This window comes from Xylocopa sonorina, chromosome 3 (genome assembly GCF_050948175.1).
Source record: "Xylocopa sonorina isolate GNS202 chromosome 3, iyXylSono1_principal, whole genome shotgun sequence".
NCBI classification, from domain to species: Eukaryota; Metazoa; Arthropoda; class Insecta; order Hymenoptera; family Apidae; genus Xylocopa; species Xylocopa sonorina.
In genome coordinates, this window is record NC_135195.1 from 3,950,613 (window position 1) to 3,973,602 (window position 22,990).

Consider the following 22,990-nt stretch of genomic DNA (forward strand, 5'->3'; position numbering starts at 1 on the left):
TCGATAATAGACAATAAATTGAACATCCGACATGGCTAAACAATGCTTAAATACTTTTCAGAAATGTTTAGCAAGATAGCAATGCAATATGTATATACGTTTCAGATTATTTCTGCACTTTCGAATTCGCCGTTAAAAACGAATTTAAAGCATTTTGGGGTAGGATGAGTTTTTCCCATCGACGGATGCACCCATCGGTGGATAACTCGCGATGGGGTGAAACGCGTGGGCTTTATACGCGCCCCCGCTATCGAACTTCCAATAACAAACGTGATTTTGGCTTGCATTACATCGCGTTTGATTAGTTCAACTCTTGCGATCACAGTTTTTGACGCGGAGCTTACTGTAGCTCGGCGGAGCATGAGATTAATGTGATTGATCGTGGCAACAGTAAGGAAGCCTGATTCAACACGGATACCATGGTTCGATCAACGATGAATTTCCGAGATTAAGGTAAAGAGTCGAATCAATCCTGAATTCGGAGGGATGATTTATGGGTTGCCTGTTGCTCGAACGAGAACTGTTTCTTCTCGCGACAGAACGCGTCGCGATTGTGTCGCGCGTTTTCCTTTAATTCATGCGCCACGTAACTTAACAGCTTTTTGATAGCAGGATTTAATTAATCCTGTCAAGTACAATGCAACCAGCGCCAAAGTAAAATGCGTTAGCGCAACTATAATAAACAAAACGGAATTAAAACAGTGCAAACACACGAACGTACAACTTTCAGGTAGCGGCTGCTGTTCAAAGGGTTAGCAAATTCCCAAGCACAAAGACCATTTCACAATATTTCACCCACGTGCGCAACGAAAATATAATAAACAAAAAAAAAAGAACAATCAAAGGTAAAAATGATGAAGTTAGAGAATTGCCGTAAAATAGGATAATGAAATGAACAGGAAAAAAAAGAAGAAAAACGAAAAATGTAGATGCCAGCGAGAGAGGGTAGGTTCGACGATTAAAAATGTCCGATTCGAGCGTCCGTCAGCCGGTGTGGGCCGAAAATCGGTTTCGATTCCGAGCCGCGACCATTGTTCCGTCCCGTACGCGATTTCGGCTTGAATTACGCGCGCCGGTTCAATTTCATTGAAGCGGCGATCGCGTTGGTAAATCGGATAATCAACGGGCAACGAAACAGGTAACGGGTAACGAGCGATAGACAACGCGATAGCGCTGGTAATAGGAGTAACTTTATCTCTCTTCGAGCCGTTTTGTTTCGTACGCGCGCAACGGGCGCAACCCTCCTCGATGACCTGTGAACTGATAACGCGACCAGCCGACGCAAGGTACAGCCGTGACCTCTTATATTACGCACCAAGCCAGCTACGTATCCTAATGCCACGCCAAAACGTGGGGTCGCGACCGATTATGTCCGCTGTCTGGGCCCATTGTGCCCCGTTACGAATGAATCCTGCGGCTTGCAAGATTACTTGAACGTGCGATACGTAATTCAGAGACGAGACGAGGATTGTTGTGTAAGTAAATTGTAATTCGTGGATCTTGAGCGCTTTTGTAGGAAATATGGAATGGGCAGGGTGTACGAACGACTGAAGAAGGCCACTTCTTCGCTGCATCGTCCCTTTGCGGGGATTTGGCTAAACATTTGGATGGGCCATGGTGTTGGGGTGTCTTAGAGCGTCTTGCTTTGCGGTGGCAAGATTTTAGTTTAAAAGATACGTAGAATTTTGTGAAATGTAATGATGTTAAGCTACAGATGTAGTAGTGAAACGGTGTTTCTATCCTTTTTAGCAATTTTTAATTTAAATGGTTAGAAATTTGTGGCGTATTTTCGAGTATTCTTCTTCTTGAAATAAATTTCTAATAAATATCTAATTCTGTTTTCGAGCAGTAAGGTATTTTAAATTTCACGAAATTGCAGACTGTAGTTTCTCTTGTAGTTTAAAATATCTATTTAGTGTATATTAAGTGATTATGTATAATCGTATTAAGTGAAACTCGATATTTTTATAATAATACCAACGTATCTGCGATTAATAATGCAGAGAAAGTTCAATGATAGAACGAATTTAACTGGAATATTCTTTTATTACAATGTTCCTCTTGAATGTAACTGAAAGAGATCATAATTATGGTATCAGAGTGGCGGGTGAAACAATTACGGTGAGTTACTCTGAGAACAATTGTAGTCAAATTTAACGTGAAATACTTGCTGGCCATGAACATTATTACGAATTTAATGTAACCAGTAATACTTCTCGACCACTCCAATTTTGGCTGCTCTTAGAATATAATTTCAAGCTTGCTTCACGTGTACTTTAATCGCCAAAGGGTCGACGTAACTTGTCATAATAAATAGCTACGTCAGAATTATCCGAATTGCATATCAAATTAAATGCAATCGCTCGACATAAAAAACCTTTTCCATGTAACTAATACTTATAAATAGTTAATAAATTACTAAATAATTACCAGTCATATCTAATTTTGGTACAAAGTAACTATTAACGATTTAAATATATTTATTTCTGCCAGACTTAGGAAAGAAATGCAGAGAGGTATATTCAAAATAATTATACCTCTATCCTTATACCTTTGAGCTGAAATTTTTTAAAAAACAAGTCTTTTCAATATTATCATTATTCAATATCCTTTGTATAGGTGGATTACACTAACAGCGTCGTCATTTTTAATCAGACACATAAATGGTAAAACAGCTGTAACGCGCGTCAGATTCGAAGGGGTTGATTTTTCATTGGAGAATGCACGATTCAAGGTGCACTCGACATGACTCTTTTTCGCGTGTAATCTCATTCGGTACGAGACCGTACGATCCACAGACGGTAATGGACAGAAGATCAATGTCTTCATAATCGCGTAGCACATTCGGGAATCGAACAGCAGCCATCGCCTTCCTGTCTAGAAACTAACGTTGAACACGTTTACACCAGAGCCGTGTCCGCTGACAGCAAATACTGAGGGATCGATATCTATCGGAGGTATCCGTTGTATAATACAATACACGGATACCTCTGAAAGGAACGCGATACTTGATCGATTTCACGATGACAGTGATGCTTCCAGCATTGCTAAAAGTCACGTCGAAAGGGAAGTGCTCGATGTTAAATTACGATTAAACAAGTGAAAAGGAAATTGGGAGAAATCATTATGACGAAGTAACCGTTCACTAATTGAACTGTTTAATTTCGCGTTCAATGTAGGAAGTTCGTTTTCGTTTTAGAATTTCATTTGTAGCAGTATTAATTAAGTAGTTAAGGTAGAAAAAAAGTAAAAATAATTTTAACATGACTCTTATAGTTTGAGGAGAATTTTTGTTTCAACGTAAACACACACAAATATTTTACACCACTTTCTGCTTGAAATAATTCATTTCCATCCCTTTAAAGTTCCTACGAGAGGGGTGAATATGCAAAAATTCTTCTTCAACGCATTCGCAAGTTACAGGGAAAAGGCAGAAAAGTAGAAACGATCTAAAATTGCTGGAACATTTTAAGTTACCGAACCATCAGAGTAAATATCACGTAAGAATATCTTTGCTTTCAGAACGCCAAGCAAAGCAAAGCTTTCTCTCCCTCTCTCTCTGCGGTTGGGATCCTTTGTTTCGCCATTACCGAAAACAGGAAGTTTAAGTGTATCCTAACTAGGAACAATACTGAAATATTCACTAATATTCATTGTTCATAGACAACGCGACGTGTGCCTCTGTTTTCGTATACCGAATGCAAAGTGAGAGAAACTCTGGAGCCACTAACGATAACTTTACCTTGGGTAACGCTGAACTCACCGTCGAGTTCTATTTACTATTATATGACCTTGACTAATTAATAATGATCAAACCATTCGTAGCAACGCGTTACTTGTTACACTGCATCCTACCCTCTCTTCCCAAATCAAAGTGTATCTATGCATTACACTCCAGTTACTATTTTTACTTGAAAAAAATTGGAAACGTTTCGTATAACATAGAAGAGTGACGAGTATTCTCAGATTTTTAGATTAAAAACGAATTCAAATATAATTGAAATAAAGAAATTTAGGTTGATTAAAAAACCGTCGAAATTGGAGGTAACGTTAGCAAAAATATGACATTAGAAGAGTTCAAACAGGTATTATGGAACATTGCTTCTGTGTTTGAGTAAAAAGATTCCAATAATCGTGTATTCCTTTCGAATTCAACTTTTCAAAGCGCCGAGTGAGACAGCTGAAACCTTATTTCGCGTCGCGCAAAGTATTCCTCGGCGTTGATTCGGTCTCCATTAAAAAATTTACAAGTGGAACGCGGGGTGACACCTTGAACGTCAGCGTGCGTCAGTTGGCCAAGTTGGTTCACGCTTTACACTTAACGCCATCATGAAAGCCATTATTCGCTGGAATAGCATTTCCAAGGAAAGAAGTCGCGATTTAAACCCCGATATTCAACTCCCGCGGTATTATAGACCAACGACAGCCGAACGAAGGCGCGCGAAACGCTAAAGATCGTTACTTCTAGCTAGCTAAATAACAATCGAGCCGCCCTCAAAAAATAGCTAGTTAATTGCACCCTTACCATGAACCCTGGGCTCCATAATTAGGTGGGCGAGGATTTTCGCGACGCGACAACAATGGCTGAAACCCCAGCCCCTCTCCATATTAGTTTTCTATTATTTTGCCAGCACAATGCCAAGGCTCGACTGTAAATTCAAAGTACCCTGGCAAACGATAACTAAATCCTCGCCGCGACTGAAGCCACCAACTGCGCCCTGACAATTCAGCGGACGCAGTCTTCTTCAACGAACGTTAAACCTGGCCACTTTAGCATCTGACGCTGGCTTTCCGCGGCGACGACACCGCGTTGCATCGATCGCGTGGGCTATTATCTCTCGTGGAAACGACTACACCAGCGTGACCCTCTATCTACCCGCCTGGTTTTTCCTCTGTGTACCGAACAGACTCGTGGCACGATCAAATCCGCGTGTATCTGATCGCCGTCGCGTTTCTAATGCGTCATTATTAACGATAAAATCGAGGGTATCGAGTCTGATTCGAACCTGAGGGAACGGTTCGAAAAGAAACAGTGGGTAATTAAAGGGACCAACGACAAAATGGTTGATCGTGCAACTGGGTCAGCTGATATTCTTCAGGGTGTTGCATGCGACTGTGCTCGCGTTCTGAGATATGGAAATCTTGAGTTTTCGAGGACTGGGACCGGCAGATGCACTCAGATCCTTGATTTGAATTTTGATGTTTGCCGTGTAGTCGCGTTACAGCTCATAGGGCGCGCTTAAGGGTGAAATTGTCGCGAGTCTCTCTCGAGAATCCAACACATGATAAAATTGACTCTCTAAGAGAGAGAGAAAGAGGAATTTGCGATAGTTTCACTGCCGCGTGAAATTTTTATATCGTCTCGAATACGTCTCGAAATCGTCCATATTGAATTCGATTGAATCCCTCTGGTAATCGCGAGGACTCGCGGAGTTTAATCCACCCTCTGATTGTTTCAACAGGGCGATACGGCTGACCGGTCCATTCGTCACAATGGTCTACAGCATGATAACTGGCGACATGTTGACCTTCGGGATAATCTACATGGTGGTGCTGTTCGGTTTCTGCCAGTCGTTCTACTTTTTGTACAAAGGCTTCCCGGGAGTGAAATCGTCCCTGTACAGCTCCTATCACTCGACCTGGATGGCACTGTTTCAGATAACCCTCGGCGATTATAACGTAAGCCACCCTCTCGTTCTGTACAAATCAGCGTTTTATTGCCTCCCCCTCGCGTGCGACTCGAACTGACAAAGCAAAAGTGGAGCCCCTGCGACGCGCATGGCCAAGCGAGCGAGCGAACGAAAAGAACCGCGGCCATCTTGGGTCCCATCGTTCCGTGTGGTCCCACATAGCGCCCTCACAGTCAAGGTGCTCACCTTTGATTCCCCTCATTTACCTAATTGGACGCAACCGCAGAACTGTGGCATTATCATCGGCCAACCGACAACCAACGATGTCTCACGAATCTCTCCATCCAACTTCATGTTCTCCGATCCAAACTCCTCCAGGTATCTCCACCTTTGCTCTGTCCGATTCGAGTAGCCTGTAACGCTTATTGCATCGCTCGGATAGCATATTCGCTCTCGTTTCTAGCTTCCTTGTTTCGAATGTTTCGTTGGGAAATGGTTTAGCTATGGTAAGTTGGTTAAATAATTTCTGGATAAATTAGGTAAATGGATTAGATTGATTTACACCCTTTGCAAGAGGGTGTAGACGCTTTTTAAAATGTATTTAAAAAAGTGAAATATATTGTGTATATATTTTGCTTGATGATTGTTATATTATTTGCTTCTCGGATTGATGTAAATACTGACGAGTGTGCGAAGAAGAGACGCGATATTACGAAAGTTTAAAGAACAACTGCTTTTGAAAATACGATACTTGGTTCGAGTATATTCTCGTGTTTCCCATAATATTTTTCACGATATGAAAGAGAACGGGGTTCTAAAGGAAAGAACGGTCCTTTCAAATGTCTGCGACTCTAAGTCGTTCGTCGTTCAAGACAGATAAAGGACCGTTTGTAACTTTCGCCCGTGAAAAGTTGCGCGGATTGTGAGGAGTTATATATGCGGACTCCAGTCAGAATTTCGTTGCGACCGAGGAAAAAGTTGAATGACTAGAGGGATCTGGCGATTGCGTAAATCGTGCCTAGCGTGTCAATGGAGAACGCAACTCTCAGCCGCTGTTTCCAGCGCGGTTTGTTCTCTTTTTTTCTTCTTTTTCTTTCTCCTCTCGCCCCGGTTTCCGCGAAAGGGCTAAGCATTCGAACATTGCGCTCGAATCAATTTCGATCGGCGCGGCGCCAGTTTTTCCGGTCAAACGCGACTGGCCTCGAGTTGCGAAAACCTGACGCGTTGTTAGAACGGAAGAATTCCACTCGAAGCGGATAAATCGTTTCGTTTGTTGCGAGTGTGGTTTCTTGTGATTCGCATAACTATACCAATGGTTCGTTACACCAATTCAATTCGCAGTTTAATAGTGAATTAATTGAAAACTCACACACATTTCATCACAGCGTAGAAAAAACGTGTTCAAAGTATTTAATGGAGGACACACGTTATGAAATAAAAAAGAGTGAACTGAATCTGAATTTACAATTTTTTACATGCTATTAACAGACTATTCACAGAAGAATTCAATTCGTTATAGAAAGTGAAAATTCTCCACTGCTGTCCTAAAAATATACAACTTACATTTGTCTAACCAGTCGATCGAATCCATTTACTAAAAGAAATTTAAAATTCACATACGCGAGAGATATTAACGAGACAACGAGAGAGAGAGAGAAAACAGTGTTGGTGTAACAATGAACACCGCGAACGTTTGATTTCCAACCAGCGTAGACCCTCAAATCGTTATACAAAGTGAAAATTCTCCATTGCTGTCCCAAAAATATACAACTTACATTTGTCTAACCAGTCAATCGAATCCATTTACTAAAAGCAATTTAAAATTCACATACGCGAGAGATATTAACGAGACGACGAGAGAGAGAAAACAATGTTGGTGTAACAATGAACACCGCGAACGTTTGATTTCCAAAGAGCGGAGACCCTCAGCATTGAAACCGCGCGTGACTCGTCGAAGGAAATCGGCGTCGAAGGCCGCGCGCGGTGTGTTAAACCGAGGGGAAATCGTTCTTCCCGTCCCAGTCGAGAGCGTTCCGGATCAATTTTTGATGCAACATCCGCGCGATTCCCGGCACGCGTACAACTCTCTCGCCACGGGGTCCTCGAGGGTCGACGGAGATCGCGCGGCCCCGCAAAAATCAGCCCCCGCCGCGCGCGCGGTTACGCGCGTTTCAATTAATCGAATTTCACCGATGATGAAATACCAAGACAATTCGGAACGCGCCGCGCTGTTATCGCGCTCGGCTAATTGAATTACGCTCGACGAGAGGGCAGAAAATATAACGCGAAACGTTGCATTACCGCGCGTTCAACCCCCCGGATCTCGTACGTCTACCCGCGTAATTAACGAATCGATTACGGTGTCGCGTTGGAGAACTCGTTTCTACGTTATGTTCGCGTATTGAATATCGATGTCAATCCGTGCCAGTATTTTTCAACTCGATAAGCGTCATGGATAGACAGAGTCGTACAGTGTCTTCGAAATGATAACGAATGTAAAGGAAACTGCAAGCTGTCACTGTTGATCTGAATTGAAATAATTTATTCGTTCGCGATTGAGATAGATGTAGAATAAAAATGGATGATTCTTGTTTAAATTCTGATGTTCGACATCTTCTGTAGCTTGCAGAGGGTACACGTGTATCTCGATATTCGAATCGGTACTGACGTCGAGTAAACGATAAAGTAAACTCGAAAATATCGATATTGGATGCATAGAACCGGTTTGCGCAACTGCAGTCGTGTAATAATAATGCCACGAGGGATGACGGTGTAATGCGAAAATCAGAAAATATATTCTTGTCCAGTCTGTGCGTAGTGAACGATAAGTTATTGTCTTATCGAATTGACTCGATCGTTTATCGACCTCGCATGAGAAGGAAGTGTATCATTTTTTGGTATCCCATAAAAATTTGCTATTTGTAAATAAGAACGACGAAATTAGCCTTAGATTTTACGTGACGAATCGAAAATGGACCTCAGAGTACGAACTTTGATGGACAAAGCTCGAGCTGTTTTTAACGAACGCACTGCAAGGTATTTTCGGGAATGACAGAAATTATCCAGTTCCGAGCTGGTCCAAACTTGTCTTCCAATCGGATAACTTTACATCCACGAATTTACAGTTAACGCGAGTTATTTTCGAAAATAAAAAATCGAAGTGGCACGTAATTCTGGGATTTGACGAAGAATGGCTAAAAATCGGGTGACAAGAGCCGTGGTCTTAGAAAAGCAAGATGCTAGATTTGGAAATTTCGTATTAAAAAAAGAAAAAAATATTCTTCTTCTAATTAAGAAATTCGTTCTATAAAATGTTATTAAACCAACTAAAACTAGACTGACATTACAATAAAAATGAAGTAATGAAAAATGGTTAAACTAACCATAAAACGTTAGAGCATTTGGAAAATTTCTGAAATTTCACCTGACGATAAAATCTCGATCCCGTGTAAATTAATTAAAAGTACCGTTTAACTCAGATCGAGTTCTCCAACGTATGCGAACGCAAATAGGTGAAACGAAGGACCGACAAAAAAAAAAAAAAACGCGAACAGGAAACCCAATTGACTTTCGCAAAATTTACCAACCGAAGCGATTCAATTACTCCTGTAAGTGGCACGACAATTGCCTTGAACGATTCAACCCCGTGCACACAGTCGCGACAAATTGATTCGTCAGTGGTGGCAGTTGAATAAATCCGGAAACGAAACGCGGTCGAAATCGATCCTCGACCCGCCGCGTAAATAATCGACCGCCATTTAAATTGCCATCCGCGTTACGCGGCCGCGTTATAATCGTTGAATAAAATTGCCCGCGTAACGGTAAGTGTAAATTCCCTGGCAAACCGTGTATATACATTCTTTTTTTTTTCCTCTCCATGGATCGCGACAGCACGCATGAATTTTGAATTTCAATCGCGGATCGGCCGTCCCCGTTCACGCGAGCGGCGTTACATTTTCCGATCTATTTCTCCGCGTTGCACCGCCTCGTCCCTCGCCACTGGCCCCCTCTCTTTTCTAGTTTTCAAAGCAACGAAATTAAAGATTCACCGCGCCGCTGCGATACGATAGCCGATGGTTTCACGGTTCGCCTAAAAATCCCGTGGAGGGTGCGTCGGATTAAACAACGCGGTGGGCCAGAGAGGTAGCCGGATGGCCTCGCTCGAAAATGGTCCCGCTGCTTTTCCTCTCGACACGATTATTCTCATCGATCGCACGGCAAAACTGTACGCGATCGCTCTCGTTTTTCCAGTACGCGGACCTCGCGCACACCACCTACCCGAATCTGTCCAAGATGGTGTTCGCCATATTCATGGTGCTGGTCCCGATACTGCTGTTGAACATGCTGATCGCCATGATGGGGAACACTTACGCGCACGTGATCGAGCAGAGCGAGAAGGAATGGGTGAAGCAGGTAAACATTTGCGGAATTCCGCGTACAATTAACCGGTGACTTCGCCAACCCGTGTTGTTTGCCACCCTTTGCGTAATGGAGAACGCTCGCGGTCCCTCGGTTGGGATTAATTGTATGAGTGTCGCAGCTCCGCTTGGGATCACGCGGGCATGTTTGAAGACGCGTGGCGTCGGGCTGTTTGCTGGTAAAACTTTCGATCGATCTGTTTAGAAACGTCGACGCGTGTGTGTACATTTATTTATTGGTTCAGCTTGTTTGCGCTTTCATGTAATTTCCGATAATTCTCGAGAAGAAGATGTTACCTCTGCGATTTTCTTCGCTATAATTACTACAATCAAAACGTAGAAATAATAAAGAAAATTTAATTTTAAAAAATTTGTTCAAATGTAAATGCTGATCGTTGAATTAAATTATCGCACATCTTCGTATGGAGTTCTCCAGAGATAGTAAACGTTCTATGATATAATTATTATAGAATTCATCCTGTTGGTTTTAAATTTTGAATTCCTTTGATGGTGTACGCAGGGAAATAAAAATTCTAAATACAAGCACGACGACATAGAACGTCTGTAGGAGCCAGTAATTAGAGTGCTTATCTGGTTGCAGTGGGCGAAAATCGTAGTCTCCCTGGAGCGAGCAGTGTCGCAGAAAGACGCGCAGAATTATTTGCAAGAGTACAGTATTAAACTGGGGCCTGGAGATGACCCGAACAACCCAGCCTCGGAGCAACGGGGAGTTCTCGTTATTAAATGTAAATCGAAAACGAAGGCGAATCAACGCAAAGGCGCGGTGGCTAATTGGAAGGTGACGGCATTTTACCCCATTCCTGTCTCTTTCCGACTGTCGCGTACACTTATGCACCATTGATTCCACGCGAATACGGGTCGCATCGAAATAGATCTATCGGAAATTGCTTGTTACTTAAATAACCTCTATTAATTGAGCCACCTTTTTTTAGCGACCCTCTGTCGAATCGATTCGAAGCGGAATAACGAGAAACGTGGTCAATTTTTATTCCCAATGACGAAGTTAGAGTTTTTAGAGAAAAATTCTGGGAAATTTTGAAGGTACAGCTTTGCTACTTCTGACACGAGAATTATAAAATTGTAAAGTGGGTGAAATATGGAATTAGCGGTAATAGATTGACTCAGAAATTGCAACCATTTTTCCAAATTCTTCTATCCAGCGATAATTCATGAAACTTTGATGAATATATTTAAATCGGTACATATATACACGATATATAATGGTATGCATATTTTGCAATACGATATTCATATTTTGTTATTTCTTACCGTTCACGTTCAGATTGCGTGTCACGCGTATTTCAGTCTCATCGAGATTGCTCGTTTCTATAATTGCAACAATAAAGCATGTCACGAGCTCTTGTCATTTGCGTGTACCTATTGTACTATTAACTGCCTCTGCAACATTCTGTTCGCACGGATACGTGAACTGGTATACGCGCAGATAAACACCAATTATCGAAAGCAAACATGGCTTTTCTATAGCATAATTTTCTATTTCTAAGAACTAAACGCAATTGATCCAATTTGAATTAATTCGTTTTCGTTAATCGTTTCCTCTGTAACTTAACACCATCAAGAATCACTCGACTAAAATCAAAGGGTTGCTTCTTCCATGCTGTATACAATCTTAAAATATCCTCCGTCGTTTTTGCTATTTTTAATTTCACTCGAGTCACAAAACTACACTATCTATCATTATAAAAAGACTCTGCTCTTTTCGACAATGTATTTTTCGAATGCCTGAAAAACGTAACGTGCTCGCGTTTCGAGGGACTAAAAATTGACCCAGTTAATAATTCAATAACCGATCATAATTTTCCACCAAGACAAACCTTTCAAAATATCTTGAAGATCATTCATTTCCTTGCATTCTGCACTGTTGCACCGCAATTTATCTGTAGAGTATCGCGAGCGCAAAGTTTCTAAGCGCCTTAGACGCAAACAGTAACCAAAAGCGTTAATGCATTACGTTTCCGCGGTGCACTTCGACGCAACCCCTCGTTTCTAACCCCCTTGTGTTTTTGTACGTTTGCAGCGCGTGGGTAAGGTGACGATAAACGAATTAAAAAAGCGCGGCATCACAGGCGAGGAGCTGCGGAAAATAATGTGGGGTCGAGCGTCGTTCTCCACGCCTGTCAGGGCCAGGTAAGAAACCAACCCCCGCGAGGACCGCGCGCATTCGTCGGTGGAAAAGTCATAAATCCCCATCAAGATCGTTAATTGATTTGTTAACAACGACCCTAAACGGGGTTGCGCGACGCGGTGTTAGATCGTATCAGCTTAATGGAACACGATATAATTGACCTTGGACTCGCCGGGGTTAATGCGGAAGACACATCGTGTGGCTGCCGTGCATTCGACGGAAGCAATATTCGGTAGAGGTGCGACGTGTGATTCAGCGAATTTTGTGCTTTCCCATTACATCGAACCGTCCTGTCACCGCGAATCCCGCTGTCAAGACGTTCAACGTCAACGACGACGGCCATTTCGCGGGGCCACCCTGCGCTAATCGTTCTCCGTGTCATGGGAGACAATACATATTGGAAACTCGGGGATTGCCTGGTCGAATACCAAGGTTTCTGTCCGATTAAATTACACGCACAAGACTTTCGTAATTACGTGATTGCGGACGAATCGATATTGGGCGTCTCAAGCATTAGGAAGTATGATAATGAAGATTATTAAGGATGGCGACAATCAAATTTGTGACAGGATTACGGATAAATATTATTTTTAAGAAAGTTGAATTGAAACTATGTAACTTAACAGGTTTAGTTGTTACTTGATTCTCAATAGCAATTACCCTTTTCTTTCTTCCTTTCATTTTTTATCGTATGGAAATTCTCATGGATATTTTGAACTTTGGGAATATTAAGTCGGATTCTCACAGATTAGAACCCCACAGTGGTCTTCTTCGTGCTGTGTAGCGATGATCCGAGACCTCTGGCGAACACTTCCGGTTCCCCGTCTCGCGTTTGACTCCATTGAACTCTCATCTCGTAGAATCATTCGATCTGTTTCTTTTATCGACTGATGGGTGTGAGCATCACATCCATGACACTAATTGCAATCGCTCTGTCGTAAATTTTAGAAGTAGTCAGGTTGCTTATGATCACCAAATGTTTTGAGACAAACAGATGGTCGCTGCATAACGGTTGACCAAACTACTGCCACCGTAGTATCAAGAGCTTCGTCATCTATTCTCTTCAAGTATACCATCAGTACTGGAAAGGATGACGAAGAGGCTTCAAGATCAGTATTAACATCCAGGTCGAGCAGTACGCAGGAAAAATAGTTGGTTCAAATAGAGTTTTCTAGCCACAGAACGCTGAATTTATTCATTTCCACTGTTGTGAGTGGTCTTCGAGTGTGAGCACATTTAGCTGCGACGTAAAAGAATTCAATATAGAAGGTCGAGTTCTTAACCAGAGATTTTTGGGATCTGCGAACGCGATATTGGGTAACACAGATCCACCAGTGAGAACTTAATGCACCGCGGAGCAGAAAAAGTGTTTTCGCTAGTATTTGCGTATGCAAATTGTGAGGCGCTTCGAGGGCAATTAACCTTCATCTAGCATACGTATTTTCTGGTACTCTAACGCTTTGGTGGTCGTGAACAATTGCAGTTATTATTTTCATTCCTTAAATTTCGACTTCTGTTGATTTCTATTTATTTAAACAGGAACGTTGCCGACATTTATCGTGACGCAATGTATTTAACTCGATATTCGTATTTGATGCCCGGTCTCTCAGAGCCGGTGAACTTAAATGATCCGACGAAATGACTTCAGGTGCGTTTAATGTCAGCTAGAACGTTCCAAAGTTTACGCGTTCATTTTATAGCGAATATTTCGAGGCGCGGCTTTAAAATAGAATGGACATTATTCGACGTATTAGTATTTGCAAGTTTCGACAGAGCCGAGTTTCTCGTTCCTCTTGCAATCGATATTTCAAGTATTTTTCTCGCTAGTTTGTATATTCGTACAAAATCGCGGGACAGGAACATCGCTCAATTTAAATTGCATTTTTATGCGCCACATTTAATTGAAACGTTCGCACGCGCGCGTTTTAAAGGGCAGTTTCGCAAACGTCTGGTCCTGTTTCACTTCTACGCCATTTTGTAAACGAAACGGTCCCGCTGGCTTTACTCGCGCACGCTTAAGCCAGATCCAGGCGATTTCTGTTTTGCCCGCGACATCAGACCCGTTTTTAGCTTCCCAGTCCAGATGTCCGCGAATGTCGGAGCATAAATTTCTAATCGTCGACCTTGAACAGATGATTCGAAGCGTGCGCAACCGTGACGCTTTTTATCGTCGCATACGTAATTACCTCGAGCATCGCGGTTCTAGAAACGTAGACGTTACCAATGGTCTGGAAACTTCAACTGAAATGCACGGTCAACGCGTGGAAACAAAAACCGATCCGCTGATCCGTTTTCTTTCGCTCGAGCCACACGATTATGCAATTTATTTTTATCAACGTGTTCCCAGCAATCTTACTTTCGTTTTTTAATTGTTATAAACAAGATAGCCTCTAATCATATTTATCCTACATTTTTTTTAAATAAAAACCACTCGATGTATTAGAAATGTTTCTGTCCCCCGTACGTTTTATTTGTAAATAATCATTTTCGAATCTTTACTCTTGAATATGTGTATTCAAATTGTTCAGTGTAGCTGTACACACGACATTGCTCAAATCGGAGTTTCTCACGGAACGCTCTGGATAGTAGTAGTGTGTCATAGTGTTGCTCAGTCTCAGATCGTACGTACATGTACGCTATGAATATGCGAGCGCTCATTAATCTAAATTTTTTCCAAACATGTAAATTCCTTTCAATTCTTATCAGTTATGAGTAAAACCGATGCGGTAACTTTTAGAACGTAGAATACGCGACGAGTGTCACGCATACTTGCCTTGAGAATGTGCAAAGAAATTTTCCAACGTTTCTGGCGATATCCGCGATCATTACTTTTCAAAATATCATCTTCATACGTGAACTTGTATCTTGTCTCGGTATGTATAATTAAAACCGCTATGCACGGTAAATAACATTTTCATATAATAGCGAATAGTGAACGATACATTATAAATTCAACAGTTCCGTTTCTCTCGTCATCGAACTACGATTTTTAATTAAATCGATAGCCAATTCGAGACCTCTTTGTATTATTACCGGAAAGTGCCAATGCACAACGGCTCATTATCCGTTTCAACCCATATATATACCTCGATTAGTATTTACATTCGATTGAAACGATCTATAAAGTTTGATGAACGCACGATTTTCCAATTTTGACCACCAGCGCGTTAAATACGCGTTAATTAGCGTGGTATTATAAATTTGTTCATCCCTGTGCAGTCCAAAGATCGAGGAGCCTCAAGTTTCAGCGGTGACCGCCGGTTTTGGCGACGCGTTGACCGCGGCGTTGGACGTGATGGCCTTCGCCCACGACCTAGACTTGCCCACTGCCGTTGGAGGAATCCCAAGCTCCACTGACGCGAAGCAATCGAAATCGAAGGTTCCCCCTGTTGACCAAACGAAATCGACGGCGAATAAGCAGGAGGAACCGACCAAGGAGGCTCGATCGCAACCGGAAGCCGTTATGGAAAATGTAAGGGATGCGGCGAACGATCGCAGGGATCTTAATCAAATATCGAGCGAGGCTGTAGACGTGCAGAAGATGAATCTGAAGAATGCCAGTTGTAAGTAAAATTGTATCGATGATCGATAATTGCGTTATTGGCTTTTGGACAAATACGAAAATATGGCGACAGATTATTTTTAATTATCATTCTGCAAGTCTTTAAATAGAATTTCTTGGTTCCGCTTGAGTGGTCTTCTTTTTTATTCTTTTTATTTTGCTTTTTAATTGTTTATGTAATATAAGAAGAGTGTTATGGAATACTTTGCAAGGGCAGATCAAGATAAAGTAATCGAAAGAATCGAACGACATCTCAGCAGATACTCTGGTAACAGAGAAATCAAGTTTTCCAATGTAAATTAATTTTTATACGTACTTATAGTATATTACTTGGCGAGACGAATGGCGTACTAAAAACTTCCGAGGTGAATACCATTTACTCGAGTATAATAACGCGACGTAGAATAATTGCAAAGAGAATTCGAGGGCGGCGCGTTCGAAGGGGTGGAAGTTCGGCTATAAATGTCCCAAGTTTCGGTTCGCGTCGTCATCGTTCGATAAATAGAACTTCGGTCAATTAAATCTTGCAAATTTTTGCTCGATATGTACCATTAACCGCGTGCGACAATTTCTGCAGTTTAAAACATAATTCACTTTAAACTTTCATTACGCGATTGTCTACGTAAGTAAGCCGTGGTTAACTTTAAGCGAGGATGTGCACAAAATTCCTTTCTCATTCTCCTTTTACACTTTCTACTCCCACATTCTATTTTCATCCCTTTTCACGTTTCTTTTTATTTAATCTGCCCGATACGTTACCACATCCCCACCCCTTTTGTTCATTAATCTCCTCATTCATTCATCTTCCTTTGTGCGCTCGCGAATCATCGTGACACGCGTTCCACTTCACCTTTGCCGCATATTCCGCGTTTATTCGATAAAAATGTTCATGATTAACAGACCCGCCACCGACGAGAACACAAATGTCACGTACGTGAGGATCAATGATCGCGGACGTGTTGATACGCGTATCAGCCGACAGACGCGTGAATACGTTATGCAATTATTATTTTCGTCCGCGAACCGGCGTTACATCTGTACGATACGCAACGTACTTGCTACTTTGTACGTTTTATACGGGCAAACGTGAAAACACGCGACGCTACGCGGAATTACCGACGACAAGACGGGGCGGCCTGCAAGAGCTTTGCTGTGTACGCCGCGATAGGGAACGTGTTAACCCTTTCGTCGCAGTATCCGTGGGATTAAAAGTTACCTCGGTATAGAGAATGATGTAGCTCTTGTTAGCATAACGGTAATACACGTACATAAAAAAGACTTGACGTGGAATATAATAAATCGTGACGAAAATGTAGATAGATATACATATATAGTTACACTTTATATCTGTACGAATATTTGTAACAAATGATTATTCAATTTTCCAAAACGTCTTTAAAAATTCTGACATGTTCTCCAGTTTCCCTCGTCTTCTCACAAACCCTACACATATTTAAAAGAACGTTGCTCGAAAGGTACACATTGTAAATATTCTTAAACGCATGAGTACTCGTCGAAGATCGAAATGTATCCAAGAAAGAAGACGTGTCCCTGAAACATTTTGTGGCGTCGTTTTCGCTGGTCTTGAGCCGGTTTCCGGTCGCGAACGGTCCCCAAACAAAATGTCGCCGTCCCAGGCGCCGCCACGGCCAACGAGCATCCCCAATTTTCGCGCGCAAGATAATTCAGCGGGATTTAACGCGAGCTTTGCCAACTTTTATTACGCGAACCGCCTGGCGAACATTAATAAAAGTTGGGGCAACGAGTCTGCGCATTAAAATAATGAAAGCGGCCGCCTATTCGCGGCCGTGGACGGTGGCCATCAAGAAACGGTAGCCGCGGGATTTTCATTTTCGAATCGAACGATGTAAACGCAATAAAAACACCGATCCTGCCGGGCTTTTGTTGCCCATCGACTTCCGGGCGAATCAATTTTCAAGTGAAAGGTATAAAACGAGTCGGCTGACGCGATCGAACGCGATTCATACCAGTTTCCACCGCTTTTTTGCCCACCCTCGTCCCTCTCTTTCTCCCCTTTCCTATTCGCGCGATGGGGAAACAAAAGATAGAACCGATGAAATCGAAGCCGTGTGTTCGCGTGCGCGACGTGGATGATTTTATTTAATTTAGGCCACGGGACCGGCTAATTGGATTCACCAGGATCCGTCTTTGATGGAGGACGGACACTTTGGCTGTTGCAAGTTTAATGTCCTCGCGTCTCTGCGCACGTGAAAGGTGGATGAACTTGCTTAGGATTCGATGGTTAATTAAAAATGATACTTCGACGGGGAGGATACTGATTTCTGGTAACTGACCAGTTTCCAGATTTACTTCGAGACACTGTGATTAATTCAGACAGCAAGCAAGTTTAATATGTATTTTGTACCAGTTAATTCGATATATTCTCATGACTGTGCTAACTTTGTAAATGGCGATGGACATATGACAAAGAATATTTTCGAAGTATTTGTTATCATTGTTGAAGGTTCTTAGTAAAATTCGTATGAACATCCTTGATTCGTTTACGTTCGATGTTTTTGTCAAAAAAATCCTAAATATCCTAAGTTTGACGTGCTTATACATTAACAGTGCGTACAAGGGTGGGTTTTAGTCTTGGCAGTGGGAAATTGGAGAGGAATTGACAACAGATGCATTGCTTTCTCGCGAACTGCTTAAATAAGCCATGAAGGAAGGAACTTTCTTGCACGTAGGGGGATAAGAATACTCACAGAATCTGCCGTGGTTGTATTTCCAGTGACAGCGCTCTGAAAGCAAAAAATACGATGGTGCATGAGTTATCGTGTATCATTTTTTGTCAAATCAAGCAAAATATACGTTCACTGTATTGAAATTTACAGAAGAATGATCTATAATGTACAAAATTTTCACATAATTTGAACTTTCAAGGTATCAAATCTGTCTAAGTGATTGTTCGTCAATTCCTTCGAAGAATTGACTCCAAAACACCGATTCATTTTGACGATTTTCTCAGAATTTAATTTCCAGAGTAAAAGTACATTTACACATATATATTTTTTTACGTTTGTAGTAATTTTATTTCCCTTGAAACAAATCGGTATATTTTAATCGGCTGCAGTTCGAGCGTTAACAAATCGAGCTTGGATTACCCCGTCTCTGTGATTCGATATTATATATCTGCCTTGGTCCATAGCGCGATACGGGCTAGCGTAGAAAAATTTTTTACGAATATACATATTTGTCCTAGATCCGAGCGTGGCCGAGGATTTCCAGGATCCGCTTTTGGAACTTGTGATTGCTTCCGAAAATACGAGCGATCGTGAAACCCTGTTGGAAATAGCGCGACGCGCCGCTGCGGAGTTCGACGCCGGGGCCGGATCGAAAGTAAATCTGCAAATCTTGGAACAGTTCACGATGACGAAGATCCCCATGGAGGAACAGGCCATCGTCACCAGGAAGCAGTACTTCGTTGAATCGAGCGACAATGACTTTGGTGGTAACGTTTAAATCATTCACCCCCATCCATTATACATCCCGTTTTTTATTAAGGGATATTATTAATCGAACGATGAATATTTCGAGCAATTGCTACATTTTTCTCTCACTTTCACGTGCCCTTCTCATTTAGCGGCAAAACTTTCGCGTTCGATTAAGTTCTAACGCAGCTTTCGTTATTAGAAGCTTCTCGTCTGACAATAAGGGTTCTCCATTCCATTTTACGTTTACGCGCGCATAGAATTAACATGCACGTGTAAGGGGCCACGTATAACTTGACTGCGGATGTTTATGCGTTCATAAAGAATTTTAAGTACACAGGGAGCGGATAATTAGAATAACACGCATAAAAATCATCTACCATACGTATCGTAGAATTTGAAGGGTGAAATGTACACGCGTCTCCTTCTATCTTCCAATTATATTAATAATACAAATTCGTGTTCCACCATCGGACAGTTTTTATGTCGATCGACGCGAACGAGGTGTTAGACGATAGTCTTTTCCCACTGTCGAGACATTAAAAACGTCCGAACGTACGCGAGAAATATTTAAGAAGAGTAATGGCCGCGGGCAAATCATAAATTTCAGTTCGAGGGCGCGATGGCGTCGCGTGGAATTTCAGAAAATTGATCGTCTTATCGCAGGCGACAACCTGCTCGGCACCGTGGCCCGTCTGCGTCGAATAAGATCAGCGAACAACAGATTTATCACGGCGCGAAGACGCTCGCGGCACGCCGACGACGACCTGTCCTCGACGTCCTCCGCATCCGTCGCCGGAAATCCGCGATACCAGCCGCTGCTGAACGGCCCAGAGGCGAACCAGTCGAATCATCCGGTCGAAAGTTCGGAGAGCTCCATCGAGGCAATTAAGTCGCGAGTGAAGCTAAACGAGCCGCCCGATTCGTCGAGGGTCAGAGTTCAGAAACGGCGACCGAGGACGGCCAGAAACAGGTAGCTACCGTTCTACGATGCACTCGCGAAACGGAAATACTTCTGCGCGCCCGTTACATGCTAATTCCTTCGTTTTAACAAGCGCGAGGGTGGAAACTTCGCGCCCCTCGATAACGAGCTAATTAATTATTTATCAATCACGTAGGTGAGAACGGAAAGCGTAAAATGGAGGAATAATGGCATGTTTCAATATACTTCCTCTGATCGAAAAGAAGGGTCCTGTTTGGGAAGTTTGGTATTTCTGTTTATTACGAGTGGAGAAATTCGAAACGCATCTCGAAGACTGAAAAATTAATGGTTAATTTAAGGAATTGTGAATGTTCTGGTCTTTTGCGATGGTTATTTCGTTTTTAATGTCCTTCGATTCTTAACACTGACCCTTAATCTCGAATAACATTGTTAAATTAAAATTGGACCCTTTTATTCGGACAGAGGGAGTAATATAAATGGGTATTCTAATTTCTTCTGCTGTTCACCATTTCTTAAATAATTCCTATCCAACCCAATGGATCTCACCTCAATAGAAATCTTAATATCCTATCAAAATATACACTCGTCTACATATTTTCAACAATTTTTAAACATACAAAACACGCATACAATTCCACCACTCGATTCAGAATAATTCTCGCCATTCAATCGCTCGCCAATAAATTTCATTTTCAACATATCAACGATAACCAATACCAACAACGGTTACATTAAAAATATATCATTCAAAACAAACCACATTCGAATCCACCCCCTTTCACTATTAATCTAAACGCTTGTTACTCCAACTCGTATCTCTTTCTGTTTCGCGTCGATTCTTTCCACTCTACGACTCGAATTTCCCATGAAACGTGCACACGTGCGTACACACTCGCAAGGAAACAATTATCACTTAAAGAGGAGGCAAATAGAAAATCTGTGGCGCGACGTGGCGTGGTTCTTTCGGGGTTTAATGAAATTTCGTCGACGCAGCAGCGAAAGTATAGAAAACACACAATTTCCTGGCCCGGGCCGAGAAAGTAATTACAACGTAATAGACGTGTTACGCGGGCGCACGTGTTGACGGTGCACACGGACGCTGGCGAGGGCGCGCGAGCGCGCGCCGCGGCCGGAAACGCTGGGGTCGCACACGGTGACGCTATCAACGATCGATTCGTCCGTCAACATGCCAAGTTCCGATGGTACACGCAATATCGAACCATACGCTTCCTATTTGGATTTGTCGAATGCTTCCTTGCCGCCATTTTCCGTTAGGGAACGCGGAAACTTTCACGTGGACACGTTCGTTGCACTTCCCCATTCGAATTCATAGCCGCTCGGAATTAATCTAGTTACAGTTCTCGTTCCAATCACGCTTCTCTGTTCCTGTGAGGGAAAAAAATTATTAATTTCGCGGCGCGCGAATTGTGCAACGAAAGCGCGTGCTGCGAGGGGTGGAAATATTTGGGGGTGCATCGTTTCGGGCTCTGATGTCTGCGGTTTTGACGTACGTCTGCGGTTATGTCTATGCGATTGTCTATTTATTGGATATTTGCTTTTATAATTTGAAGTCTTGATGGGTCTTAAAGCGTTCATTAATACAGTACTATGAGAAAACTGGAGAAAATGTGTCTTTTAAGTCTCGTCAGTAAGTAAAGGGGTACAGTAAAATCGATGGAAAGAATGTGTTTACAGTAATATGTTTTAAGTAATCTGGTGTCTTATATATATATATAAATATTAAGGAATGGAAAATTAATATATATATATATATATATATATATTAATTTTCCATTCCTTAATAAATATATATATATATATATTTATTTATTAAGACACCAGATTTATTAATATATGTATATTTTTTTTTTTCAAGAACTAAGGCTTCTAGTCAATGATCTTGAAATTTTTTTTTTTGCCTTTCATTGCTGTCTTTCTTTTTAAGTAAATTATATTACATATAATATAATTATCATGTAATATAATTTACTTTCAATTACTTAATTATTTATTAGACATTAAAGTACCCAATCATTTTAATTTTATTACAGTAATGAATATTCCTGCCTGTATTGGGACTCAATACGTTGAATGGAAAATTAATTAAGCTGTTTAATGTAACGGAAATGTGTTAAATCCACCGATTTAACTATAAAAGAACATATTATGCTCCATAATATTGAACAACGATTATCGTATTCACATTTTCTACTGGCGTACGCTAGAATATCGCACGATTTATTATCATCGTTTCGATCGTTCATCTCTGATGATCAACCATGTAAAATACAATTAATCATCCTGGCTGGAAAATTAGCAAAAATTATCGTTCGCTCAGAACCTGAAACAAATACGGTACGTGACAAGCAAAAGGCGTCGTGCGCTTAAAATTGATCCTAATGCTTGAACAGAACGTCTTGAATTGCCATTCGCGAAGGTGGCAATGCGATCCGTGCAACTCGAGTGCCGCGCACAATGATTTCATTCTTACGATTAATCACCGTTCTAATATGTAGTTTCGAGTGACTCGTTCTCTGTACGCTCTTTGTTTCAAAACGCGATTACTTGGAAGTCGAACAATGAAAAAATTGTGCACTGTGGAAGTCGCAATTCCTGGTAGAGTCGAAACAAGGTCGATTCCTCGCGACAAAGGAACGTTCACTGGGTGGGGATAGAAAAAAAAAGGCAATTTCAAGTGTTCATTAAATGTACGCGAAACAAGCAGGTGTATTGTATTTTGGCTCACGGTGTACAATTATAAATGTAATTTGTTCGATCATTGCTCTCGTCTTTTGTAACCAGTCGAAACCACTTT

General features: G+C 41.7%; 2 protein-coding genes across 2 annotated transcripts in view; one reads left to right on the forward strand and one right to left on the reverse strand.

Moving 5' to 3' along the window:
- LOC143422531 (leucine-rich repeat, immunoglobulin-like domain and transmembrane domain-containing protein 2) overlaps window positions 1-22,990 on the reverse strand; it is a 238,939-nt gene that overhangs the window by 66,829 nt on the left and 149,120 nt on the right. The gene's annotated exons all lie outside the window — the stretch shown is intronic.
- Iav (transient receptor potential cation channel subfamily V iav) overlaps window positions 1-22,990 on the forward strand; it is a 54,237-nt gene that overhangs the window by 28,834 nt on the left and 2,413 nt on the right. The window contains exons 6-12 of the mRNA XM_076893231.1: window positions 5,463-5,679; window positions 9,882-10,043; window positions 10,650-10,847; window positions 12,108-12,217; window positions 15,435-15,778; window positions 19,004-19,252; window positions 19,899-20,205. Of these exons, the coding sequence (XP_076749346.1) occupies window positions 5,463-5,679; window positions 9,882-10,043; window positions 10,650-10,847; window positions 12,108-12,217; window positions 15,435-15,778; window positions 19,004-19,252; window positions 19,899-20,205 (1,587 nt within the window). The remainder of the gene's footprint in view (window positions 1-5,462; window positions 5,680-9,881; window positions 10,044-10,649; window positions 10,848-12,107; window positions 12,218-15,434; window positions 15,779-19,003; window positions 19,253-19,898; window positions 20,206-22,990) is intronic.